This window comes from Stegastes partitus, unplaced genomic scaffold, assembly GCF_000690725.1.
Source record: "Stegastes partitus isolate 25-593 unplaced genomic scaffold, Stegastes_partitus-1.0.2 Scaffold24, whole genome shotgun sequence".
NCBI lineage: Eukaryota > Metazoa > Chordata > Actinopteri > Pomacentridae > Stegastes > Stegastes partitus.
Window position 1 is genome coordinate 542,071 of NW_007577755.1, and position 27,503 is coordinate 569,573.

The 27,503-nt window shown below is 41.3% G+C and overlaps 1 protein-coding gene across 1 annotated transcript in view; it reads left to right on the plus strand.

The window, feature by feature from the left end:
• The first annotated feature begins 931 nt into the window (after window positions 1-931).
• The window catches only part of kcnc4 (potassium voltage-gated channel, Shaw-related subfamily, member 4), a 33,896-nt gene continuing 7,324 nt past the window's right edge, over window positions 932-27,503 (plus strand). The window contains exons 1-3 of the mRNA XM_008296266.1: window positions 932-2,046; window positions 24,398-25,334; window positions 26,090-26,266. Of these exons, the coding sequence (XP_008294488.1) occupies window positions 1,432-2,046; window positions 24,398-25,334; window positions 26,090-26,266 (1,729 nt within the window). The 5' untranslated portion in view covers window positions 932-1,431. The remainder of the gene's footprint in view (window positions 2,047-24,397; window positions 25,335-26,089; window positions 26,267-27,503) is intronic.

Genomic DNA, 27,503 nt, shown 5'->3' on the forward strand with positions numbered 1-27,503 from the left:
TTTGTATGCTGCGTTTACATTTGTAAAATTGTCCAATGCTCCACCACTACTTGTAAATATCCTCATGTGCTATTTCTCAACCACTGACCAGCTCATATATTTGTGCTCATGTAAACATGTTGTTCACTGAAGTATCCACTGGGTGGCAACCTCGGGTTATCAGTTGTGTAAACACACCTAAGGCCTAACAGCTACCTGTTGGACCAGACTGTTCAGTGTCTTAGTAATATTAGTCATATATACTGCTTGATGCTCTTGGCTAAACGCACATCTAACCTCTGTTGGAACTGAACATTAATCCTTGAATACAGTCTGAGTAAATGCCCTCATTTAAGTAGTTTGTTGGCAGTTTCTGAACAACAGTGAATATTATACTAACATATCCAACCTAAAATAGCCCAGTGCAGGAATACAAAGTAAACTATTGTTTACAGAAATGCTTAAATGATGCTGAGAGCTGTTTGCACCTGTTACCACTGGTCTCCAACCTGACTTCTTACATTTGAAGCTGTGAGTCGTTGATGCCACTGTGCAGGTCGGTGTGTTCCTGAGATGCATCAGACCTGAATATGAACAATCAACCCAACACAAAGTGAACACGCCTAATTAAACAGAGTTATTGCTCTCATACCCTCTGCCTTCTCTCGCACACCTCATCAACCCATCCTCTCTCTCTAATTAGAGGGAGTGGTTCAATCATGCGCCAGCCTTCAGCACCCAAAGAGTTAAACTGCCGAGCCTGTTGTTGAACGCACCATCCAACCGGGCTGTGTCGCTAGGGGAAGATGCAGGCTACTTGTGGAGAAGCAACAGATCCCCCCGCTGGAAAACAACCCCACATCTGGCACGCGAACTGAGCGTTTTCAACAGGAAGACATTAGTGAAATCTGTCACTGCTTGACTGAATGCGCTGCACCGCTGGACCGTTCTCTGGTTTCCTCTTCATGAGTGGAGAAGGGAAAAGTTGTGAGGAATAGTTGTGGATTTTGGCGCTGCAGAATTTGGATAAGATTTGTGGAAAAGGGGAGCGAGGAGTGTCACATTACTTCTCTGATCGACGCGTAAAACTGTGCGTAAAAAGACAATATTCTGCATTTTAGTGGCAACAACCTCGTCTTCATGGACTGGAATTAAGTGCAACATCTGCACGCATCTGTTTAAGTCACCTTGTGTAATCTATTCGACGAAAACACCTCCATCCAGTCTGACCTCCTGCGTTTTGTCGCGACACCGGACTGAGTTGTTACAGGTGGTTTTCACTGAGCGCTTCACTTTGGCGCCGTCTGGACCTTTATTGTTCGGATAAATGAGCCACACAGGTCATTCTATACGGACTTGGGTCTGAAATGAGGGCGCACTTTGCGTTCATTTTTTGATTTTTTTGTACAACAGTTTGCAAGAAAGGGGCGTAAAGCCACAAGGTCTGCTTAAATGATAAGCTCGGTGTGTGTTTCGTCTTACCGAGGGCGAAAGTCAGGCAACAAACCTCCGTCCAAATCATGTCTGAAGGAGGAGATGTCCAGAGGGGAAGAGTCGGACAAAATTATCATCAACGTGGGCGGCACTCGACATGAAACCTACAAGAGCACCCTGAGGACCCTGCCGGGGACGCGCCTGGCGTGGCTGGCGGACCCGGACCCGCAGGTCAGCTCCGACTCGGACGCTGCGCCCCCGAGCGCCACAGAGTTCTTCTTCGACAGACACCCGGGCATCTTCGCCTACGTGCTCAACTATTACCGGACCGGCAAGCTGCACTGCCCGGCCGATGTCTGCGGGCCGCTCTTCGAGGAGGAGCTGGCGTTTTGGGGGATAGACGAGACCGACGTGGAGCCGTGCTGCTGGATGACCTACCGGCAGCACCGGGACGCGGAGGAGGCCTTGGAGATATTTGAGCCGCCGGAGCCGGAGGACACCGACGACGACAGAGAGATGCCGAGACGGTTCGGCATCGAGGACTGTCCTGACAGGTCAAGGGGCTGCTGCGAAGTTTGGCAACCGAAGGTGTGGGCCCTGTTCGACGACCCCTACTCGTCTAAAGCGGCCAGGGTGAGTTCAGCAGCTGTTTTTTGCTCCGGGCCCTTTAATGGCCACATGTCAGAGTGATGCCATAAAAATCTGCAGGAGATTTTCCCTGTAGGAAAAAAAAAGGCGCACGTTGTCCAAATCAACAGGTGTCTCCAACACATTCAGCCAATCAGGCTGCAAATGCGCACAAATCAAGGAACTGTGAGTTTGTATTTGCAGCTTTTAAGTCAGTCTTTTTATCATTTATCCTCCACAATAAGGATTCCTCAGTGCCAGATGAGTGAATATCCGATTTCATTGCCACTTACTTTATTAATCTCAGTATCAGAGTCTTTCCGGCTTAATCTTATCACTGTTGGACTCAATAAAACAATTACAACAGTCTGTCAGTCATGTAGGTTTCAGTTTACTCCTAGCTGCACTGATTCTGTGTCCATTAAAGCAGTATTCCCCTGCAGTTAGTGTAGAAACCTTATTTAAATCAGAGTTATTTTAAATGTCACATGTCTATCTGCATGCTGCATGGCTCTGACTTTAAATTTCAAGTGAGCACGGCGTCTCTTTAGAGTGTGAAACAGGTTTTACAAAGTCTTTTGAGAAGCTTCCCTGAGGATTGATGTGGTTCTTTGAATGGAAAGAGTGTATTTTTAATGACACTTCTGGCCACAGTTCATATCTTCACATCTGTCTCCGGGAGTCAGAGCGGCATTAAACATTTAAACATTTTTGAACATCAGGTCAAAAGGAACGTTTTTACAAGTCTGACAGCTTCATGATTACTGGCCATCATTTATTTTCTGGTGTTTATCTCAGTCGAAGCAGACAGTTAGCGGCTTGTCGTGTGTGACTGTTACACAGAGCCAATAAAAACTAATGACTGCTGAGTAATGTGGGACAACTGGTGAAACATTAAGATGAATTGAATTGGAAATCACAGCACCAAACCAGGCAGACAACCATCAAATGTGATATATATGGACATACAGTGAAATTAATGGGATTTCTTTGTGGAAGAGCACAGTTTGAACATATTACAATTAAAAGACACGACTAAAAGTATGTGGACAACCCTGAGCTTCAACTTCATCCAACCAGCTATTTGCCTTCCAGCACCAGTGTCTGACCTTTCTAAAGATCTTGTCCGCAAAATCCCTGCAGCCACTGTTTTCCATGTTGTACTTCAAATTTCCACCACGCTACACACAGCAAAATATGGTTGTTGTACATTTATTGGACAGCTTTAGTTACTTTTTTAGAAACATTCAGAATGTAAAAAGTTCACGTCATTCACATGTGGCTTTGCACTCGTCATACAAAGTTTTGTCTTTCTGATTTAAACGATTAAGCAAATTGGTCATGTTGCTTCATGTGGTGACAACAACTGCAGAAAAACTCCTTCTTTCTGCAGCAAACATAATGTTGCATGTTCTTTCTGCAACCAAATCTTCCTGCCAGTGTTTCTCTCCTGGTTTTCGCTCATTTTGCTGTGCACATGTGCAGCAGTCGACAAGCTCTGTATCTAAGAACCTTCAACTATGTTACATCAGACCTCTTTTTTGTAGATTAATTGTGGCAAATGAGAATCATGCGAGGTTTTCTTGTTGCATGAAGCAGCAAAAAAAGTTGCAGTTGTAGTTAACCTGCCTCACCTCACATACGCACTTCTCAGTGTTGATGCTGAAACGATATATTGTCCAACCATATTTTAACCCTGTTCAGGAGTTTTGGGGTCTTTTGGACCCCAGGTCATTTGGTTTAGGTGACAGTTTTTTTTTATTTTTAATATAAAAAGAGGGACATTTGTCATGCATTTGGACCCAAAAATATGTCAACTTATCAGAAAATGTATTTAACATTGTATAAAAGTCTATAATGAATACCAGCAAATATTTTGCACATATCCACATATGGATATTTCAGAGTCTATCCAATAGACCCCGAAAGACCTTCTACGTATGGCAACAGGAAAGTCCTGAGTAGGGTTAAACATTTGTTTTTGAGTCGTGACTGAAATGAAACACAGAAACTAGCCGCCTGGAAACGTCATTTTGCAAAATTGTCCAGATTGATCCCTGAAGCAGACCAGGACTTTGCTAAAACTTTGGTAGTTTTATGTGAGAATGCCGGATATGATGATGATAACTGGGTGCGTACATTGGCTTTGTATGCTAAAAACTAATCCCCAGACAGAAATGCTATCAGATACTAAAGTTTGGGATCAATCAGACCCCAGAGCGGTCCAACTACCTGTGAAGAAATTCCAACCAGAGGAATTCAAATAGTTGGGATTTAGGAAGGATAAAGAGGCGTAAAACTCCAATCACAGATTCAGAACATATGAAAATCTATTGAGTTCTCAATCACATTTATGAATATTTATCCAAAACAATAAGCTCTGTGATGTGCTACGCTCATAAATTTATGTTAAGCGCTGAGACTTTTTGTGTTTGAGGTCTCCAGAATGCATCTTACTCCGCTCATCTGTTTTGTTGTTAATAACTATAGAACACAGCACATTTATTCCTTTATCTCCGCAGGTAATTCCATTGTTTCCCCCTATAATGCGTTTTAAGGCTGTCTTTCTCTCTGCACAACCGAATTCCAATCAATCTGAATAACCCTTTTGTTTTTTTCACCCCAGCTTTCACTTAACTATATGTTATGAAATTGTAGCAAAATGCTGAAAATAGAGAAAATGCCGTTTTATGGCAGTCATACTGAGCTGGTGAAGTGTTCCCACACAGCCTGTTCAAGGTTTGCACTCAGAGGCCCTCAAAAGATGAGTGTTTGAAAGGCTGCAGCGGCGTACATCCGTGTAGAGTAAATCACACTGTATATTATTCAGCAGAATGGACTTTAACTGCACATGTAGGCAAGAGAAGAGAAAGAATCCACAACATTAGGAAACTCTGATTGCATTCGGGCCACTTTATGCAACGATCTACATCACGCCACGGCTTATGTTCCTGATATTGTTCTACTAACTCGATGCAAAACAATCAGATCTCAGATGGACAAGAGACGCCTTTTGTTTGGAGATAAAACAAATGTTGCTGTGTTGTAAATTAAAATTTAATTTGCTCTCATTGCTTTTCACGAGGGATATCATCCCACTGTGAGCATTTGAAAGTACGCGATGCCTAATGGCTCGGCAACAAAAGCAGCAGAGTGCTCATTGAAGCGAGTATCGAGTGTCACTAGCAGGAGTTGTCAGGCAAAGCGCCAGCAGCTTTCACCGGTTAAAAAGAAAAATACGTTCAGTTCAGAGACAGCGAGAGAGGCTCGTGCTCGCTCTAATTCCTGTTTGTTTGTGGAGCTGAATGGTCTATTCAGACACTCATCAGTGTTGCAGAAGTATAATGTTCTTGCCGCACGCCAGCCGCACTACAAATAGTGTTTATTTTAGCTTCTCGTCCAGGTGGCATTTGGAGGCTGTCGAACAGCCGACGTCTCTGAGTCACAGCTGCCACTGCGTCGGTGTCGTCTGAAGATGACCCTCGCTGTGGCTGCCAGTTAATCACGTCTGTCTCTCACCACCCAATATTTGTAAATGAATCAGTTAGGATTTGCGAAGTTCTGCGAAAACACCAGCGCGGACGTGAATCTTATTCGGAACGAGCGAAGGCAGAAACAATATTGACGCGCCTGTAATGTTCCTTTTGTCCATTTCCTTGCCAACCGGTTTGTGTACGTATGTTTACTCTGTGTGCGTCCTGAGAGCACGCTTTCTGAAAGGATGCACGAGTGCATTTTGAGGGACTCGCATTACCTTTATGGCCTTTTTATTTCAGAGAGCCGCTGAGCTCCTCTCAGGTAATGTGATTCCTGAGAGCCGGAGGGGAAGTTAATCTGTCCATTATTTGAGCCACATCCTCTCCAGGATCAACCGAGACGGGAGGCGCAGCTCTGTTAAAGTCAGCATATGAAGCCTCTGTTCTGACGCTGACGTGACCGAAGACATGACAGGAGCATGTGGAGCTGAGAGAGAGTGCAGCAGCAGAACGTACAATAACAGAAGGAATCAGATCAAAAAGGATTCTTTACCCCAACACGTTAGATTTAAAATAAAATGATGTGGAGGTGTTTCCATTCATGTTAGATGAACATTGTATTAACTAGGGCTGAATGATTTAGGGGGAAATAACCAATTCTGATTTACGATATCATTTTCTAAAGTCAGGCTTCAGTTTTTACTCACCGTGGGCTCATTTAAAGTCCTTCACCTCTATTCAAACAGCACAACCCTGGATGGAAATAGTGAGAACTCATACATGTCCTCTGTGCAGTGTGACAAAGTTATGATTACATAATTTAGAAAAAGACATAATCTTTAAGTTTATTTCTTTGAATATTCATTTTATAAAAACTTTCAAAACTGGAATCAATATTTCTCTCCGGGTTCATCCCACAGTTCACAAACATGCTGAGGTTAATTGGTGATTCTAAATTGTCCGTAGGTGTGAATGTGAGTGTGCTTGGTTGTCTGTCTCTAAGTGTAGCCCTGTGATAGACTGGTGACCCTCGTGAGGATTAAGTGGTGTGTAGATAATTGTTAGACCCGGTTCTTTTGTTGGAACAGCTCCAAGAAATGGTCGAAGAAAAGTTCAGATCTCAGATTAAACAGGTTATTCAGGTCACATGGAAAGTTTTGCGGCGCTGGATTCAGAGAGATGGAGAGGAATCTCATGTCCAGCTGAACTGAGTTTTTCCAGTTTCAGGTTACAGATATCTTCTTGGTCTGGGACTGCCCCGATCATAGGTAAGACTTGTACGATGCTGAGTTTAATTGGCCAGTTACCAATGACGTGGACAGGCGTACCTGTGTGGATGTTGTTGGTACGGCGTATAGCTAAAGTAACAATCCTATCTGATAGGAAAGAGGAGTTTCTGCTGTCTCCAGGTGTGTGAACCAGTTCTCATCGGCCATATTGTCTTCAGGGACGTATACTGTGCTCAGTAGAAAAATACAAAACAGAACCATAGGCTCAGGGGAAAAATACAAATTCAGAATACATAGTAGCTTGAAACATACTTAATTATAACACAATGGATAGAAACATGTCCAACATTTATCCAACAGGTTTTACTAATGCTGGAAGAAATGGTGTCTTAACTCCAAGTAGTTTCTGGGTGTTTTTTTGCTCCAGTCACATGTTTCATCACTCTGGATTCAGTTTTCACTGCAATATGAAGTCCTGCACCTCTATGGAAACAACCATATAGTGAGAAGTCAGAAATGTCTCCTGTGCAGTGTGATGCTGTCATGGCAGGTCTGGGAACCCATGTGCAGACACAGGTGCAGGCAGGTGAGGTGTTCAAAGGAATTTATTCAGTTATAGACTTAAACAGAAACCAATACGACATGGGGAAACTAAACAGAATAGAGAAAACCAGACTTAGTTCAGAAAAGGGGCAAAACTACACAAACCTAAGAAAACCTCTTAATCAACACCAAGGGGGGAAATGTAAGGAAAGTAATGTGAACAAACTAAAGCTAGACCAACAAAACGGGGATACTCACGGGGCTGGGGACCAAACTAGAGGGGAAGGCTAGCTCAGGGAATGCAGGCTGGAAACAGGTTGGGGTCCAGTGGCAGGAGAAGGCTGGCTGGGGAAGGATCCAGGTGGAGAGAGGAAAGCTGATGCAGGGGGGTTCAGGTCGCAGTGGCTCGAAGACGGCAGGCAGGAGACAGAACAGGGGACTGGCAAAAACACAGGATGAAGGTCTATGGTCTGGCAGGGTGTGGTGGGATGAACAGGGCTCTATGGAGTGAGATGATTGTGAGCAGGTGTGCCGATCCCCACAGCCTCCAGGAGAGAGAGGAAACCAGGCAGGGGCAGGGATCCTGACAGATACAGTTAGAATGCCATCAATGATGTATATCTATGAAAGAAAATTAAATTACTTTGATTGTTTATTGTACAAAAATGAAAACACCTGCATTCAACATGTACAACATTTGATCAAGACTGGAATAAAACATTTGCTGTAGGTACCATAGGAATTTTAGTGCTTATACATTTTTGATTGCTGCTCTGTGTTAAGCACAGCCTGCAGTTCAGCCTTAAAGTCCCTGAATCTGTCACCAGACTGTTGGTCTCAGCTGGATCATTAATGGCTTGACAGTTGTGCAGACAAGTGCAGATTTTTTAGGTTTCTACAGAATGTGGGTGTTGGTAAGGGTTAATTTTTGGTGAATTCTTAAATGCGACATACTGTAATTTTGGTGAAATATGATTTTAACATTAGATTTGGTTGATTTTCACAGTGGAACAGCAGGTCACTGATGAGTAGTTCAAGGACTGTCCGAATGTTGAAAATGCAAAGATTCTTTTTTTTTCTCTCTCTTTACAGTTTCTGGCTGTGACATTGCAATTTTGTCCATTTTATGTAATGTGCATTTCAATCCCACTCTCATTTGCTGTGTAATAGATTGAAAACATGCTATGGATTTTACCAAATGAGATGCGATGCAAAAAAAACCAAACAAACGTGTGACTAATAAATAATGAGACTGAGCTCATGTCAGTCGAACCACAGTTTGCACGTCTGAACCAGGTAGTAAACATCGATCAGCGGAACAGCACAAACAAGCCCTGCAATTTTCATTCTGCTTTAATTAAATACAACTTAATGACAGTATTAGTCTCATTTTTAATAGCTACACCTCAGATGTAATACATTTCAGTGTTTGTGATCTGCTAATTGCACGGTTTCAAATTGTGTTATTGCTTTGGAATTGATTAATCGTTCGGCTCTAGAATGAATTACAGGGCGGACGGCTGTGTGGGTTTGCTGGTTGGTTCCTCGTATAGATCCAGATCTAGATTGTACACAGTGGTTTACTTCAGGGGAGAATAAAAATAACTTTTATTGTGTATTAAGGCGTCATAATTCATATTTAGGATCCAGGATCTTCTGCATGTATTGTCATAAATTTGGGAGGCACAGAGTCTTTCCTTTAACCAAATATAGACAGAAACACAAGTCCAACATTAACCTCATGGGGATGTTCTGTACTCTCATACTATGGAAATATGTGACACATATAAAATATATATACATATATATAAAACAATCCACCAAAACCATCTCACCAACATGTACTCAGTGAGTGCACTAACTATTCATTGCACTGTAATTACTGTTTACTACTATTACAGATTATGCAACGGTCTGTTTAATGTCCACGGCACTGTTTTATTGTCAACCGCACATATGCATTTGTAAATATACACCATGCCACATATTCACGTAAATACCATAGTTTATATATACAGTCGTCCTCAAATGTATTCATACCCTCTCATTAAACAAGGAAGAAACAGCTGTCACTGAAAAAAGCTGAAATTAATAAAAATAATAATAAATAAAAATGTAATGAAAATCATGACATTGCTTTTGAATTGTGGCTCAACAGAAATATTACAAAAAAACAAACAAAAACAAGTATGATGGGACCCGTTAACTAATATTTTGTTGAACAACCCTTTGAGCCAATCACTGCATCAAGTGTTTTCTGTAACTCTCAGTCAGACTTCTGCACCTGTTGGCAGGTATTTTGATTTCATTGCTCGTCAGCAAAGTGCTCTCATTTGTCTGGGACAGTTTATTTATTTATTTATTTATTTTTTAAAAATTATTCTTTTCAACCACAATTCAAAAGCATTGTCTTATTTCACTAAATTATAATTTAGCAAATTTTTATTTATTAGAACTTTTTTCCAGTTTCTAGTTATTTGAGTAAATATTGTGAATTTTGCCGATTCTTTAATGCAAGGATATGAATACATTTGAGGACAACTACATATATATGCATATATATATTTTAACAATGTATTTCTGCACTTTATACTCTGCACTATTGCTCTTCTGGTTAGATGCTATCTGCATTTTGATGCTTTGTACTTGTACGTATGAAATGACAATACAGTTAAATCTAATCTAATCTATAAAAAACACAGTGTTAATTAAAATGAATATCTGTCAGTATTCCAGTTTAAACACCTGCAGAGCTTCGTGGCAGTGATACAGCTCTGAGCTTTGTAACTTCACTTCTTTTTTTCTTTTTTTTTTTACATGTGACAATTAAGCTGGACGTTAGCATTGAGCTCAGACCAGATAACTCTGCACTTTCCTCCCTAATGCAATATTTCATTAGTGCCTTAATCCTGCTGCCTGTAATTAATCACCCCTGTGGTAATTGGCTTCAACTTTTTTCTTTTTTCTTTTATCAGTGATGAGCAATTAAGACAGTCTTTCCCACAGAAAGGAGCAACACATTTTCTCTCACACAGAGGAAGAAATCAATTTATCTTTGTTATGAGACCAGGGGATCAGCTGATGTGGGATTCTTGAGGTCTGATTAAATCTCTAAGAAGCAGTCTATTTGGCAGCATTAAATTCTTTTTCTTTTCGTTTGCTTCCAGTCTTGCGGATACATAGTTCGCTCACTGACATTAAGTTTCATACACGATTTAGTAACAGGATTACACAATTCAGCACAACGTTTTAACTCATCAGCTTTTGTTTTTGGTCAGATTAGGTATGATGGTCATAGGGTGCTTAGCAGAGAGAATTCAGATATGTCTTTTGTGCAGTATGTTACAGTCATAGTGCCATAAATTATAAAAAGACAAAACAAAACAAAAAGATTTGATTGATTTTTTTTCCCAAAAATTTTTATAAAACTGGAATCCATGTGTACAGCAACTTCAACAGGTGTTACTAACACAGGAAGGTGTCTCTACATACGACTTCATTAATTGCATGTATAATTTGTTCCCATACTCTGTTCTGTGTGAACGCAGCTTGCTGTTCAGCCCAGTTAAGCCAGAAAGTCCTTAAGTTTGTCACATGACTGTGGGTTGCACAAGAATCACTAGTGGCCTCATAATTTATTCTTTCTTTCTTTCTTTCTTTCTTTCCGCGCTGGTGAACTGATTTCAACAAAGGCAAATTTTTAAATGTGACATGAAGAATAAAGTGATTTTGATTAAATCCTACAATTATAAGGTCAGATTTGGTTGCGTTTCCAGACAGAACAAAAAGTGAAAAATCTGGCTACTATTTCTGTTTTTACAGTTTCTAGCTCTGCTAAATGATGTACACCCTATTCAGGACTTTATTTATTTGATTGTTTGTCTGATGTGGACATCACAATCACATTGGACAAACCAGATGAATTGTTTGAGTGTTTTCAGCACGTGTCCTAATTCGCAGCACTTGTCCACAGGAGGCTTTTGAAATGATAAAAATAGTAAAAGTAATAGCAGAGGAAAAAAGAGAGAGAAGAGAAGAAGAAAAAAAGAAATACGGTGCACAATAACGTTACAACAGTAAAAGAGAGGCAGTTTATCAGATTACATATATATGTGAGCGACAAAGCAAAGGCAACACGGTCAGGCAATCAACCAGTTAACACTATTCATGTGAGCACTGTTGTTTTGATTTTAGCCGTTGTTTAAATCATTTGAGCATTACTGTTGGTCTCTAATTTTAGATTAGTGGGTAGAGACTTCCATAGTTTTGCCCCCTTTACAGAAAGAGCAGACAGACAGAGTGACTTTTGGGGTCTTTTGGACCCCAGGCCATTTGGTTTAGGTGACAGGTATTGTTTTTTTTTGTTTTTTTTGAAGATTCTTTTAAATATAAAAAGAGGGACATTTGTTGTGCAACCAAAAATACATCAACTTATCAGAAAATGTATTTAACATAGTATAAAAGTCTATAATGAATACCAACAAATGTTTTGCACATATTCTTTTGTGGGGTCCAATGGACCCGGAAAGACCTTCTACGTATGGCAACATGAAAGTCCTGAATAGGGTTGAAGATTTTTTTTTTTTAATATAAAAAGTGGGACATTTGTCATGCATTTGGAACCAAAAATATGTCAATTTATCAGGAAATGTATTAATAAAAGTCTATAATGAATACCAACAAATATTTTGGACCTGAAAGACCTTCTATGGCAACATGGAAGTCCTGAATAGGGTTAAGAAAGCATGCCTTTCAAGAATGGTTCAGTTACACAGACTTAATTTAGATCTTATGAGTTAGATTTTTAGTGATATTGATATTTTGTACAGTATTAGTATTGGGTGACATGTCTCACCCTAATAAGAACTAAATATTGACATCTCACCTTTAATCATCACATGTTTATGGGAATAAATTCACTTCTGAAGTGCTGATAGCAGCCCCACATTTTTATGAAAACATCGTTTTGTGATGGCCCAGCTGAAACAATCTTCAACGAACAATTTAAAAATGGAAGCACTGGCCACTATTAATGACTTGCTTTCTCCCTTACTTCTTATGAAACGCAGAGTGCCACCCAGGTGATAAAGCAACAACGTGGTGTTTTGAGCGCGTTCGTCTTTCACAGCGCCGACACCTCTGTGCGCTGCTCTGTGAATGGAACACAGGATCGGAGTTTTCACACATCATCAAAGCAGCTCAGCCTTGTTAAGGAGACTTTTCTAACACTGACTTCCCAGTGAAGGAGGCTTGTAATCCTACGTGATTATGTTGCTTGTTTATTCTGCTCCCTTCTAAGCTGTTTGCTGAAAATAGTTCAGCATCCTAAAGTCTGCACACAGTTGCAGACTTTGTTTTGCAGACAAAAAAAAAAAAGAATAAAAATCAATAAAATATCATCTTTCTTTCACGTAAACCAAAAAGCAGTTGTCAGTGACATGGACTGCTGGTATTGTTTAATGTGATTTTCTCTTTTGAAAGGCCATATGAATTAAAAAAAGAAAATGCTCAGATGCTTCCTTGGTAGAAGAAATCATTTGAAACAGAAGCATTCAAGTGAAATAACAACTAAAACAAAGTGGTGTATTTATCAGGGTAAGAGTGGCCCAGCAGATAAAGGACTGAAACAAGTATTTAGACAACAAAGAGCTCTGTGTTCCCTTCTTTTAACTTAACAACAGCTGCACATTGTATTTTTTTACTGGCTGCTATTCGAGAACTTCTGAAAGGGTTTGATCAATGACTAGCACAGAATATTCAACTATTATTTTTCTACATAGTGAGATTTTCCTGTAGTTTTCTTTGAGATTCTTGTAAGACAATCCTGCACCACCAGACATGTATGCTGTTTTAACATTGCCTTCTAGCCTTTTTTCAGAGCTTTTGAGGCACATCTAACACTCTGTTTTAGGATGGAGATGTTGGAAAGATGGAACTTAGGACATGTGATAGCTGAAGGTTGTGTCTTGTTGTGACAAGCTGTTCATAAAATGATGTTTGGCACCAGATGTGAATGGACGGGCTTCTACTGACTCCTTATCGTTGACCTTTGACTTCTTCTCGGTTTATACTTTGACTGGTTTTGGTCTGGTTTTTGCTAGTCTGACTCACCAGATGTAGACTGTGGGTATAAGCCTGCATTAAGCCATGAATTTTACGTGACTGTCTCCTTCCATTCTGCTATCTATCTGCTGTATGCGTACTGCTTTCAAAACCCCCTTTACTGAAACAACAACCTGCAACATCCTAACAAACTACAAATCTTAGGTCTTGATTAGGATTGTGACTGTGCACCATCTTTTTTGGGGGGTAAATCTACTATTGTAGTGGCAGTTGTTGCCATCCTGCATGCACATGTTCCACTTACACTGTTTCTCCATCAGTATTTTGACGGGACATCATTGCTGCATCCTTGACTTACCTCCACCCAAGACAATTGGTTTAAATAATACAAGCATTTTTGTCCTCTACAGCAAAAAGACAGGGAGGTGCAGTCAGAGTATGTCAGACTGGATTTAGCTGTCGCAGGTGTTTACTGGTCAGGTTCATTCAACACTCCAGTTTTCCTCTTGGGGGTCTTTTTTTTCAGAGCACCAACAGAGATCTAAAGGTGCTGCATGGTTTGTAGTAGATGCAGACCTCTTTTGACTTAAAAAAAGAGTCCCACTGGGATGTTTTTGGTTGTACAAGATGATGTAGGAATTTTAGCCTTAAGTCTCTTATCATACACTTGTTATTCGTGTCCGTCCACCTCCTCATGAATGCCAAGCTTTGCTCTGTGGTGGAGGCTCCTCTCACCTGATTTTGTTCAGTCCTGACCCTGTTACTATACACTGACTAGAGAGGAAGTTTGATTTAAACCTGAAAATGACATAATGCCCCAAAATAGCAGAGAATATTTATATAGAACTGTTTCTTAGACCGAGTTGCAGGGTGGTTTGGTGGTTAGCACCATTGCCTGGCAGCTAGAAGATCCCCAGTTCACGTCCTGGTGAGGACACCTGGGATCTTTCTGTGTGGAGTTTGCATGTTCTCCCCGTGCAGTGTGAGTTCTCTCCAGGTTCCAAAAACATGTTGAGGTTAATTGGTGATTCTAAATTGTCCAAATGTGTGAATGTGAGTGTGCTTGGTTGTCTGTCTCTAAGTGTAGCCCTGTGATAGACTGGTGACCTGTCCAGGGTGTCCCCTGCCTTCACCCTGAGTCAGCTGGGATAGACTCCAGCCCCCCATGACCCTAGTGAGGATTAAGTGGTGTACAGATAATGGATGGATGTTTCTTAGACCTTCTCCAGTGTTGTTTATATAACATAAAAAACCTCTAAAATGCATTTTTTCTGATATTTGTGGTTTTATGAATGACTGTGACTTCAGTCACATACCCAGGAGAAACACAGCTGACAGGCTGGATAGTGGAGATTAATCCTCTGTCCTCAGGTGGAACGTCTCACACGTGAATCAGTGTGACATGAATTCTAAGAAAACATCATCAGGTGCTTCTTTCATTGGCTTTGCAGCTGCTGACTGTTCAGAAGGCTCGTTGTCGTGGTTCTCTCATGTCCGTTTTAATAACAGAGCGTGATGCTCAACAGCTGGAGGATATGACGGTGATGGGACTCCCCAGCTGCTGCACACTGATACACAGCCTACTGCTTGCTGTACGTCCTGCTTCGCTCCCTCCTGCTCTGGTTCTTCCAGCTGGGACCAGACTGCTGTCGCCTCCAGGGACCTCTGCTCTGTTTGCACACTGACACCTGATGACCTTGGGTTGATGTCTGTTTGGCACCAGCTAGTATTACATACAGTATAAACAGAAGTGAGGGCACCCTGTGAAGCATCATTTAAATGTAGCTTTGAATGATTCAAAAAGTCATTATTTTTAAGTTGAACACTAGGGTATTTGCTTTCATGTAAAACTAAAAAATCAATCATTCTTCAGAGTCCAATTTTCCCTGCTGCTCTTTGCTGAAGCGGTTGTGTTGCTCTGCCTTTCTCCTTAAAATACCTCAAAGGTGTTTTATTGGACTCAAGTGAGGCGACATACTTTGCCAGGTCATAGTTTTCATTTTTCTCTTCTTTACGAATTCTTTTTGTGGATTTTTGGCAGAGTGCTTTGGATCGTTATCATGCTGGAATATTCCTCTTCTGCAAAGCTTCTGCAGAATAGAAGTCATCTTGTCAGCCAATATTTTAGTTTATCCACAGGTATTTGTGGTGCATCTATCAGTGTCATCTCCCCAACACATTTTGCACACATGCAGCCGCATATCATCACACTCCCACCTGCGTGCTTCACTGTCAGGACTATGCGTTAACTGGTAGTCCTGACGAGGTTCATGCCAAACATACTGGTTCCATGTGAGCTGAACAAATTGATCTTGAGCTCACTGATCAGACAGTGCACTCCCAATATTTATCAGACTTCTTTTCATTTTCTTTACCAACGTTTCATTTTGCAGTTTTGTGATTAATAGGAAGAAACAATGTGAAGCATTTGCATCAGTTTTAAACCCTTTAAACTTCAGAGGGAGCTGAATTTGATCGCAAAATCTGCAAGATTCAAGTAATCTGATAGGTTTAAAGATTAAAAACCAAAACTGTCAGCAGTCCTGTTGCATTATGAACAATATAGATGCCGGGTTTGACAAGGGAGAAGAATTCATGCAATAAAAAAGACATGTCTGTGGTTTTGCTGCTCTGATTCTGATACCTATCTTAAAGTGATGTCCATTATGAGTCAGAAGATGTCATAAGAGCACAATGCTAAACCTGTGGACTCCTTTAAACCAGAAGTAGCAAGTCCTTTAAAAAAATACACATAGGAGTGCTCTTCTATTTCTGCTGATAAATAAATGTGAAGGTAGAAGTTCGACTTGCAGTTGGTAGAAGTCGAGCTTTTTATCATGAGTGTCTTCTCCCAGGGCTTTCAGTTAGATCTCATGATCTTCATGAGTAGATGAAAATGGCTCAGCTGTCATTATGACAGTCGCTGCCTCATACATCTCTGATTTGTGCAGCAATTTAAAGAGAATTTTTAAAGTGAAACCTTGTGGCAGCTCAGTCTGATCATCGGGTTAATTACGAACCGTAGCTGTCAAACCAAAATCATTAGAAAACAGAATAAAATAGACACATAAGTAAAGTACAAGAACCTCAAAATTGCACTCAAGTGATAAAAACAGACCCGAAGAAAATCTTAATTTAAGAAACTGACCATAGAGGTTGCTAAGAATAGGACAAAGATATCTAGAAAACATAATAATAAAATAATATAAAGGTTTAAATGTTGCTATATGTACGGTGTTTGTTTCAGCTTTGCTCCTTACCAAGAGTGTAGCAGCTACATTTACATACCAGAAAATGAAAAATAAAAAGCTCTGTGTTGCCATTTACTTGACTTCATAATGATTCTGGCTTGTGTAACATCAGCAGGCTCGGCAGACCGATATGGAAACACTCCTGGCAAAGAGACAGTCAGTGTGGCAATCATTCCAACACTGTGGCTGTGTTTAGAGTTTCCACCACCGAGCTGTGAATGTGATATTGTACTTTCCCGTTTTGTCAGTCCTTAAATAAGCCATACAGACACATTTAAATGCTGCAAGATGATTTGACCGGGACAAAGGGTCACGGAAGCACACCGATAATGAAAATACAAAACAGCCGCTGCACCACACAGGAGAGGTGGAAGTCATGCAGGTAGCTGCAGATGCTCAGGTGTGAGATCAGGCTGTGATGTGTTAGTGTTGGACGTTCAGGTTGAGTCTTTTATGAGTCGAGCAAATCGTCCTTGTGTGTCGCGGCACCTTCCCTGCAGAGGTACCCCCGTGCAGATACCCGGCTCTGTTTAGTTCTGGGATAAACCGTTTGGCGTTTCCGTAAACTGAACGCTGTGAGGGCCAGTGAGGCTCATCACGAGCTTCTGAACAGTATCAGTTTGTGTTTAATGGCTGCAGGTTTGTTGTTTTAGCAGAACTCTGCATAGAAGGAAGCTCTTGGTGGTGTGGTTTTGTCGAAAAGGTGTGATAATTTGCTCAGCTGCAAGAAGATGTTTATTTATACTGAGCAGAATGTTTAATATAACTTGGAATGAACAGACTATAGGTAGGTGCCTGAGCCAATACAGAAAACAGAAGCCCTCTTTCCGGCCTGCACTTCTTTGCTTTTACATTCCCGTTTCACTGTCAACCTGGCACAAGCCTGGACTGCCCCCAGTCATTGGGTGATCAAGTGATGGGGCTTTCAGTTTTCAGCATTTTGGCACCAACATTGTTCCAAAACATCACAGAGACACAGCTTTTGTGCCAAAACTGCTTTCTCATTCACTTTGCTTTGTAATTTCAAATCTATTAAGCTACAAACTGAAATGAAATCCATAATAATGAAATTATGCTGCAATAAAAAAGAGGCACTAACAGCTTAGATGAATAGTATTCACCAATAATGAATGTAATCTGGGTTTTATTTCCCACAAGATGCTAACAGGAGCTGAAGTTCCGTTTGTTGCCTCCAGCTGCTTGCAGGACCTTTTCCTCGAAGTTTGTTAAATACCTGCAGCAACGGACCGCAGCAGCTGTAGGATCTCCAAATGTAAGAGAGTTGTGCAAATGATCCCCAATGGATTTGATGAAGCCAGCATTGTTGTGCAGCCCATGTTTGAAAGAGGCTATAATTATATTCATTTTAAACCTCTGCAAAATGTCAAGAAAAAGATGTGAAAGGATTGAACTGCAGGTTGTGCTTATACAAAGCAGAGAGGAGACAAGCATGGAAACAAATGAAAATGTAAGTGGTTACATATCCATAGTATGTAGGGCAACCATTTTCCCTCCCAGTTCTGGTAACACCTGTGGGCACTTGCAAAAATGTTGGACATGTCGAGTCCAGGTTTTTTTGTTGTTGTAGTTTTTTGGTCAAACAAATAATCAAAGAAATCCAGCTTTTCTTATCTCATTTGTATGCATTTTGGCTTTATAACTGTGTCATACTCCACCCAACAACATTAATTTTATAGTTCCCTCCACTTCTAGCCATGGTTGAGATGTTTCCATAGAGGTGAAGGACTTGCAATAGGAGGAAAAAAACACAGGGCATATATACAGTAGGTAATGGTGAGGGAATTATGAAGTAATGAGGAACTACTTAGTAACTACTCAGTAGATAGATTAGATTAGATAGAACTTTATTGATTGTATTTTACAGTTACATCCCGTCCAGAGGAAGAAGCTGTCGGGTCAGTCAGAGTGAGCAGCGCCCCAGTATGATGTATCCCTACTTGTTAAGTAACAAATGCTGAAGTAATCAATAATGAATAAATAGTTCACTGTTGTTTCCACTCAAAGTTTGCACCAGAGTCTCATCAAGAGATTTTTAGATCAGATTTTGTTTTATATTGTGGATTTTTTTAGTTCAGACAAACACATACATTTTAAGAGGTTATTGAACTCGTATGGAACCATTGGACACTACATGTTATTCAAAGTAGAGTATTTACTTGTATCTTCCAACACATCTGGAAGTAATCTTTAACTTCTCCACTGTTCTTCTCTATTGTAATATGATCCTGGTCATACCCCCCCCTTTATTCAGTGCTAAAATCCCCTTTGGTTTTAGAGGTTGGCGTCAGAGTTTAGTTTAATTGAACTTTTGCGGCACGGAAGAGTGGAAAATCTAGTCCATTATGGCTCACCCAGCTGCTGGAGAGAGTGCAGCTTCTCTCCCCATTAGAAATAATGACCTTCTGCGCTTTACCAGATTACACTCACAATGTGTGATTAAAGGTTTCCTGAAATGAGGAAGTATTGGATGTTGAGGATGGATGAATGGGTGAGAGGAAAAAAGGGGGATGAACGTGGGAGGAGAAGGCTCAGGTGTTGTTTCACCTGAGCCGATTATAGGCCCCAGACAGGACGTGGAAAAGGAGAGATGGACCAGGTTGGACAAGAAGGGATGGAAACAAGGACAAGGGGATGAATTGATGTGAATAGGAAGGGAAGAGCTCAGAGGTAAATGGATGAAAGGGAGAAAACAAATGACTGAATGGGTTTATCAGGAGACTTGACAGCGGATTATGTGTTTGAAAGTGCGTTTACTTATTCTTTGATTGGATATATGCAATCTTGCTAACTTTTTGCTGAGTTCTCATGCATCCGTTTGTGTTAAAACATTAAAACTACTGTCAGGTGAAGTAAATAGCGTTGATGATCTTGTTACAGTGCTGCTGATTCAGCATTCTGAAACCTTGGATCCTGCAGACCAAGCACATACTTTGCAAAATAAAAAATGCTCAGGAACAGCTCGAGGAACGCGACAAAGAACCCAATGTGTTGACTTGGACTCCAGCCTTCACAGATCCGAGGGGTGCAGTGAAACAAACCTGATCCATGGAGGTCCCACAGGACCCAAACAATCTACTACTGACATTCTGGTGCCAGACACCACAGAACAGCGCCACCTCTGTATCCATGCCTAAACGTTAGAGCTGTTTTTGCGGCAATGGGAAACTACCATATTAGTCAAGTGGGTTTATGGTGTGGCTGATCGACAAAGCATCCAAACGGTGCAGTAGTTGGGTCTCAACCCAACCACAGAGGCTTGCTGGAGGTAACTCTGGTTTAATTGTGTGTTCCTTCAAACACAAATGAGTTTTGTTCACAGGTGGAAAGCAGACAGTTTAACTTTCTGGTTGGTTGCAGGGTGAGGTGTGGAACTGGGAGGATAGCACAAACACCCCACATGTTACATCCTCTAGATGTAGCTTTCTGCTGGAAGATATATAGAAGTGTTTGTGTCACAGAGATAGCACATGCCTACACTCTTCCCAACAAATCTAGCAGTGGAAATGGGAAAATCTGCAAAGTTATGTATTAATTTTGCCACTTTGAGCTCCATGAAATGTGTGAAAAGTTGGATATTTTTCACCCATCGAAGTTAGTGTTGGTATCAGTACATACTGGCAGCAGTATCAGAAGTTTTTGCCTCTTTTTATTCATGAACTTGCATTGACACATTGATTACTGACTAGTAATCAGCTCCTGCAAGAGCTTTTCTCTGATGTTTACACCGAGCTCAGTTCAGGTTAATATTCAGGATATACTGTGCAGCATGTGCAGAACGTACACTGGGACTTCAAAGCCTGGAGGGGTTCGATAAAATACTGGGGTTATTTTTATTAATTGACTTTGGAAATTGAGGAGCTGCTGGTGAGGCCAGACGGTGTCATTTGGTGGAGACCACCTTAATTATCTGCCACTGACTCTGTGTCTGGTCATTCGTCTGGATCGCTCTGCAATAGGAAATCATGGAAGAGAGGACACTGTCAAAACATGTTTTGTACCTGTGTGCATGTGTGCATGTCCTGGATACTGTCAATGCATGTAAATTAGTGCTTGATTATTATTCTGTAAACAAAAGTTTTAAGCGACACATGGAATTAAAGATACTAGCAGATGCGTTTTCTAGCCCGAGGTCCACGTGTGAAAAATCTTGATTTTGTTGATGATCAAAGAAATTTTAAAAATACATTGACATTAATTACAGTCCTCTACGACCGAAATGTACTAAGTCAAATTCTAATCCATGTGCTTCAGTTCGGTATCTATCTGATCTGTGGCAGCTGAGACTCAAATGGAAGAGTGAATGGGTTGGTGTGCAGGGTTGGTGGTTTGATCCTCGGCACCGCTACAAGCTTAAGCAAACCATTGGTGGTGGAGCGGTCGTCCTCTGATCGCAAGGCTGGCAGTTCGATCACCTGCCCCTCCAAAATTGAAGTATCCTTGGGCAGGAAACTGAACCTGAAATTGCCCCCAATGGCACGCCTTGCATGGCAGCTCTGTCACCATTGGTGTATAAACGGGTGAATGAGAAAACATTCTAAAATGCTTTGAGTACCACAAAGGTGGAAAAGCGCTATATAGGTGCAGACCTTTTACCATATGTGTGAATTTGTGCAAGAAAAAGCACTTTAACCCTCCTATTATCTCTTGGTTCAATTTGACCCCATTCAATGTTTAACGTCTCTAAATAAGTTATTGACATCATTTTCTCAGTTTTATTTAAAGGGTTGTTTACACATAAATTTGTGTAACAGTTTTAATTATGATAACTTTCTGGAGGTTTAAATTGCTGAGGTCAAATTGACCCCAAAGATAAAAGAAGTCAGTACATTTGAAGGCAATAGAAGGGTTAAGTACAGTTGAGGTAGAAATCAATCATCCAGGTCATGGTAATCCCAAGAGTTTCGCAAAAAAGCGACCGAACTTTTGTTTTTGGTTCTTGTAGACGTTTCACTGATGGGAGTCCTAGATTTATAATGTCACCCACAACTATCATGACCAATGGACCATTAATGACCCAAGACTCACAGCCTCGAGGTGTTAATAGTTGTGAAACTGCCAGACGCCTCAAGACTGAATTATCAGTACCTGATAAATGGCGTTGTAGACCATGTCCTCTGTTTAGAGATGGCTGCCCCAGTTTAACACAGATGGCTTCTTTCACAATTCTCTCAAACCATCTGTCTTCTCTGTCCAGAATGTGGATGTCGCTCTACTTTATCTTTATTAGTGTACTTTATCTTCTAAGTGTTGTCCTGTGGAGCTGATTCTTCAGTGTGTTTGTGTAGCAATTGTTTAGTCTTGTCATTCGCCGCTTTAGGGGTTGCTTAAATAAGTTGGGCTGACAGTATATATCTGGGACTTTCCATTAGTCACTTACAACAGAAGAGGCCTCTTAGATTAGAGGGGAAACACCTTCAAGGACCAAAAAGAGAAGTCCAGTTTCCTTCGTCTGAAGCTCTTAGGATTGCTATATACAAGGGTGCTTCAAAACGTTCTCAGTCTCAACCGGAAACAAGGGGTATCACTTTAACTTTGGGACATATGTGTATACTATTAAGCCTTAAATCACTGTCCACAAAAACTCAAATGTTTGAAGCATTCAAAGAAAAATGGAGAAGAAAGCTTTGAGCTGGCTGCTGTTGCTCCTGGACACACAGCACAGGTGGCAGAAACAGCCAATTGTGGCTTTGAAATGTTGCCCTTACTCACCCGACCTGCACCGCCTGACTTACATCTGTTTCCCAAACTAAAATCCTACTCGGGTGGTCGCCATTTGTAGAGTGATGATGAAGTAATGCTGTTGAGGAGTATCTGACTTCCGCAAAGGGATGGGGAAGCTTAAACATTGGTGAACCAAGTGCGTTGAAGTTAAAGGGGACAAATGTTGAGGCCAAGGACTTTTCGAAGCATCCTCATAAGTGCCTACCATTTACCATTTGTGTTGTTGTGACATACCGTGCGACTCCTGTGACCCACTCACACACTGTGTACAATTAGTCTTAGTGCTGTTCAGGGAAACCGTGCACATGTAACATGGGGAATTCAGAGCTCCTCTTGGGGCGGAGTTGAGGCTCCACCATCTTCCCTCCGGTCCTCATCTTATTAAGGGATCAGAGCCTCAGAGATCTGGAGGGACGAAGCTGAAAAAGGTTGTCATGGTTCACATCTGCACATTATCTGTTGCACTACAGAGATATGAACAGACATGTCGAATATGTAAGGGTGCAGTGTCTTAGTTTTTGAACATGACTTGCATTCAGTTGTTATTTTTCTAAGCCACTGAATTCCATTGCCTGTGCAGTTTTTATATTATGTTGTTTGTTCCAATGTGAATGAGTGTCCTCTATTCAGCTTTGCATGCTTTATTAGTTTCTTTCTAATCACAGATCCAAAGACTATAAAGCTGATTCATGTTAGAGTACGAGAAAATGGCTAAGTGCATGCAAGTTACAGGTACATATTTATCCAGCTGGGAGATTAGAAAGGTTGGAGAGGCATTACAATTTGTCCAGGCTTTAGTAAACAATAAAGACAGATCATGTATGAGTAAGCACACAGCGATATCACAAACACTGGCAGGCACAACTATTGTACTGGATCAGGTGATGCAGCCGCATCGCTTAGTTTCCTCTCAGGAATTGTAAAAGTTGTTTGACTCTCTGGGCCTTTTGTTTAGGTTTTTGTGTACAATGCAAATATTAGAATAATATTAGATCATATTGCGTTTGTGTTGAAGGGAACAGTTACTACAGAAGTGATGTTGCACTCATTGAACCGCATCTGATAAACCTGAACAACAGGAAAAAATATTCTGTAGGCGAGTCAGCTCATTTGTCCAAAGTCTCGCCTCATTTTGTCTCCTTCATCAGACCATTTATTTTCTTTTCTCATATATGTCTACCCAGTGGCTCTCTGCTGGTCACCCTGTGAGCGCCCCCTGCTGTTTGTGCTGCCTGGTACTGGCTGAGTCCCATGTTAATAGAATCACGTTCTCTCTCAGCAGGATTCAGTCTCTCTCTTCATGGGAGTAATTGGTTTCAAATTGGTCTGTTTTCTCTGAGAATCCTGTCCTCGCTCTCCTGCGGACAAAGTGCTTTTTAAAAATATTAAATAAAAAACTTGTCTCACTTATCTTTAAACTAGAGCGGTAGTGGACAATCTGAATGATTAATTATTTCCTGGCATGTCATGTCAGGAGACACAGTGGTGGCAGAATAAGTGGGTTATGTTTAATGTATATAAGGTTAGTTTTTTTACACACTGTTATTATATTTAGAGTCATCCAAATGCGTTGTCTTCCCTTTCCCTGTGTGATGTCATTCTTCAACATGCAAACTGACTTTGCAGGCACAGTCACTCACAAAAAACTTAAATCCTTACCCTGAGATCATATTTCTTTGTGCCTGAGCTCATTTTTCTTCTATCAGCGTGTTTATGTGATAATTTTAGTGTTTGTTTATTGTCAGTCACCTGACAGTCACCGCCTCCTCGTGAAAAAAAATCCCTCTAAACATGCCACTTTAAAGAGCTGATTGGCATATCCATGTCTGTTTACTGGTGGTTCTGTTAGGTCTGAAGACAAAAGAAGTCTTATAATTCTAAACTGTATGGCTTGGGGTGAAAACTGCAGGAGGAACACGTCATGCAGGCGAAGGTTTTAAAAAGAGCTTTTGCACCATGTTATGAAAATGTGGTAAACTTGGTGCTGACTGCTTATGAAATGTTGGAAGACACGATATTGTATTGATGAATTATGATTTTCTGTTTCATCCAGGGAGTTGCACTGGCCTCTCTCTTCTTCATCCTGGTGTCCATCACCACCTTCTGCCTGGAGACCCACGAAGCCTTCAACGAACTGCAAAGCTGGACAGAGCTGGTCGTCACGGACAACGTCACACGCGAGGTGGAGAGGACGGAGATGGTGACCAAACCAATCCTCACGCTGGTGGAGGGCATCTGTGTCGTCTGGTTCACGTTTGAATTCCTGGTGCGAATCATCTGCTGCGCGGACAAAATCGTCTTCATCAAGAACACCCTCAACATCATTGACTTTGTGGCCATTCTGCCGTTCTACCTGGAGATGGGCCTAAAAGGACTTTCATCCAAAGCTGCCAGTGACGTGCTGGGCTTCCTCCGCGTGGTGAGGTTTGTTCGAATCCTCCGGATCTTCAAGTTGACCCGACACTTCGTTGGCCTTCGTGTTCTGGGTCACACGCTGAGGGCCAGTGTCAACGAATTCCTCCTCCTCATCATCTTCTTGGCTTTGGGTGTTCTTATCTTCGCCACCATGATTTACTACGCTGAGCGAATCGGAGCCAAACCCGACGACCCCACTGGCTCCAACCACACACACTTCAAGAACATCCCCATCAGCTTCTGGTGGGCCGTGGTCACCATGACGACGCTGGGCTACGGTGACATGTATCCGCAGACGTGGCTGGGAATGATGGTGGGGGCCTTGTGCGCGCTGGCCGGCGTGCTGACCATCGCCATGCCGGTTCCCGTCATCGTCAATAACTTTGGGATGTACTATTCGCTGGCGATGGCCAAACAGAAGCTGCCAAAAAAGAAGAAGAAGCACAACCCGAACCCAGACGTTCCGACTGACTCGATCTCGTTCGGGAAGTCCGAAACAAACTCACACAGAGACAGCACGCAGAGCGACACGTTTCCCCTGGCTGCTGAGGAGAGCATCGGCAGGAACCGCTCAGGTATCAACAATTATGGGTCACTTTAGCCGCATTGCATCGTGTTTCATTTGATCAGCTTCTCTGCTTCTAGCCCAAAACAGTGGAGGTAAATGGAGGTTTATTGTCACAAAAAATAAGAGTTCCCTCTAAAAACATGTGCTCTGCTATTTCGAAAATAACATTGATTCTGGAAAGAGATTTTTACATTCTGGAAAAAATTGTTTTTATTATTGTTATTTTATTTTAACCAAAACTTTAAAATTATTCATCTACTTCCACTGTGTTAGAGGAAATCATCAGTTGCATCGATAAATGCCATCATGTACGCATTAGAATTTATTTATTTATTTTTAAATTTGGGGAACTGAGTCTTTAAGCTGTTGTTGCTGATAAATATATTATTCATTAGGTTTTTAATTTAAAAACAATACACTGTTTATCCTGTTCTAATGTGATCATTCATCCTTTTAAAGCCCATATGATAAATATTTGAGTGGTTTGGAGCCTAATAATAACACAAGGAGCCACTGGGTTTCCAGTCTTGTACTTTCTGAGGCGTTCGTCAGAGTTTGCCTGATAGATCAACTGTGCTGAGTCATAAAGACAGTAACGCACAGGGATCAAATTACTCTTCATAACATCTCAGTCAAATTGGATTTCGTCACAGAAAAATACCGATTTTATGCAATATACCTCTGCCTTTTCCTGGGCCCTCGGGGGAGTCTCAGTAAAAGCTTTGGCATTTACGTGGCCGTGTGGTTTTGTCTTCCTGTCAGACTCCAAACAGAACGGAGATGCAAATGTGGCCCTTTCAGAGGAGGAAGGCTGCAGCCTGACCCAGCCGCTGTCCCCCAGTGAAAAGTGGTCCTTGCGGTGCTCTAGAGGGCGAGACAAGAATAAGAAAGAGGGCACCTGCTTCCTGCTAACCTCCGGAGACCCCAACGTCCACACTGGTAAGCTGCTGCATCTTAGCCAGCACATGAAATATGAGGGAGATCTCAGACAACCTTGTGTTTATCTGGCTAATAGTCCGCGACTTGTCACTTTTATGCATTGCATTTTCAAAATGAATTAACCGTCTGAACCACAAAAGATGCTGGTGAGTTTGAAAGGTATGTGATTTTTACAAATTGCAAAAATTACAACATTTGTCAGAGCCATCCATCCATCCATTTTCTATACACCGCTTAATCCTCATTAGGGTCGCAGGGGGGCTGGAGTCTATCCCAGCTGACTTAGGGCGAAGGCAGGGGACACCCTGGACAGGTCACCAGTCTATCACAGGGCTACACTTAGAGACAGACAACCAAGCACACTCACATTCACACCTACGGACAATTTAGAATCACCAGTTAACCTAACATGTTTTTGGACTGTGTGGGAGGAAGCCGGAGAACCCGGAGAGAACCCACGCTGCACGGGGAGAACATGCAAACTCAGCGCAGAAAGACTTAACTTAACTTTCTGACAGCCCTTGAACTGCTTGTGTCATTCCATCAGAAAACTTAACCAAATCTAAGCTTAATATGTTGATATTTTATCAAAATTACATTATTCTGTATGTGTAATGTAAACATTTGCTGGACATTTATCAGATTCTGTGAAAAAGAAAAAAAATCAGTGCATCTCAGCACAACTGTAAAACATGACAGACTCAGCTGCAACCAACAGTCACATGACAAAAATGCTGAGATTTTTGTTGGCTGAACTGCAGGAAGTGTTTACACAAAGCAGACAGGAGGTAAGTATGGAAATAAAGTAAAAATGTAAGTAGTAAAATATTCACAGTATGTAGAGCCACAGTGACAGCCTTGGTAACACCTGTAGGCACTTGGAGGAATGTTACTCATGTCCATGCTTTTTTTCAAATTTTGCAAAATAAATCTTTTTTTTAGTGATTTATGGTGTTAAAACACTTTGGAGTTTTGTTCTGCTCTTAGTCATGGTTGTGCTGTTTCCATAAATTTGCAGGACTTCATAGTGCAGTAAAAAAAGGGCCCACAGTGAGTAAAAGGTGACAGTTCAGAATAAACAAGATATGACTTGTTACTGCAGTGAGCTTTAAAAGGGATTTTTGGTGGAAGTTACCTCTGCACAAAGCCCAAGTTGTTTTATCTCACTGTCTCCAATCTCTGTGATAAGCCAGGCATCAAAAAAACTAACAAACAAAAAACAAAACAGTATTTAAAT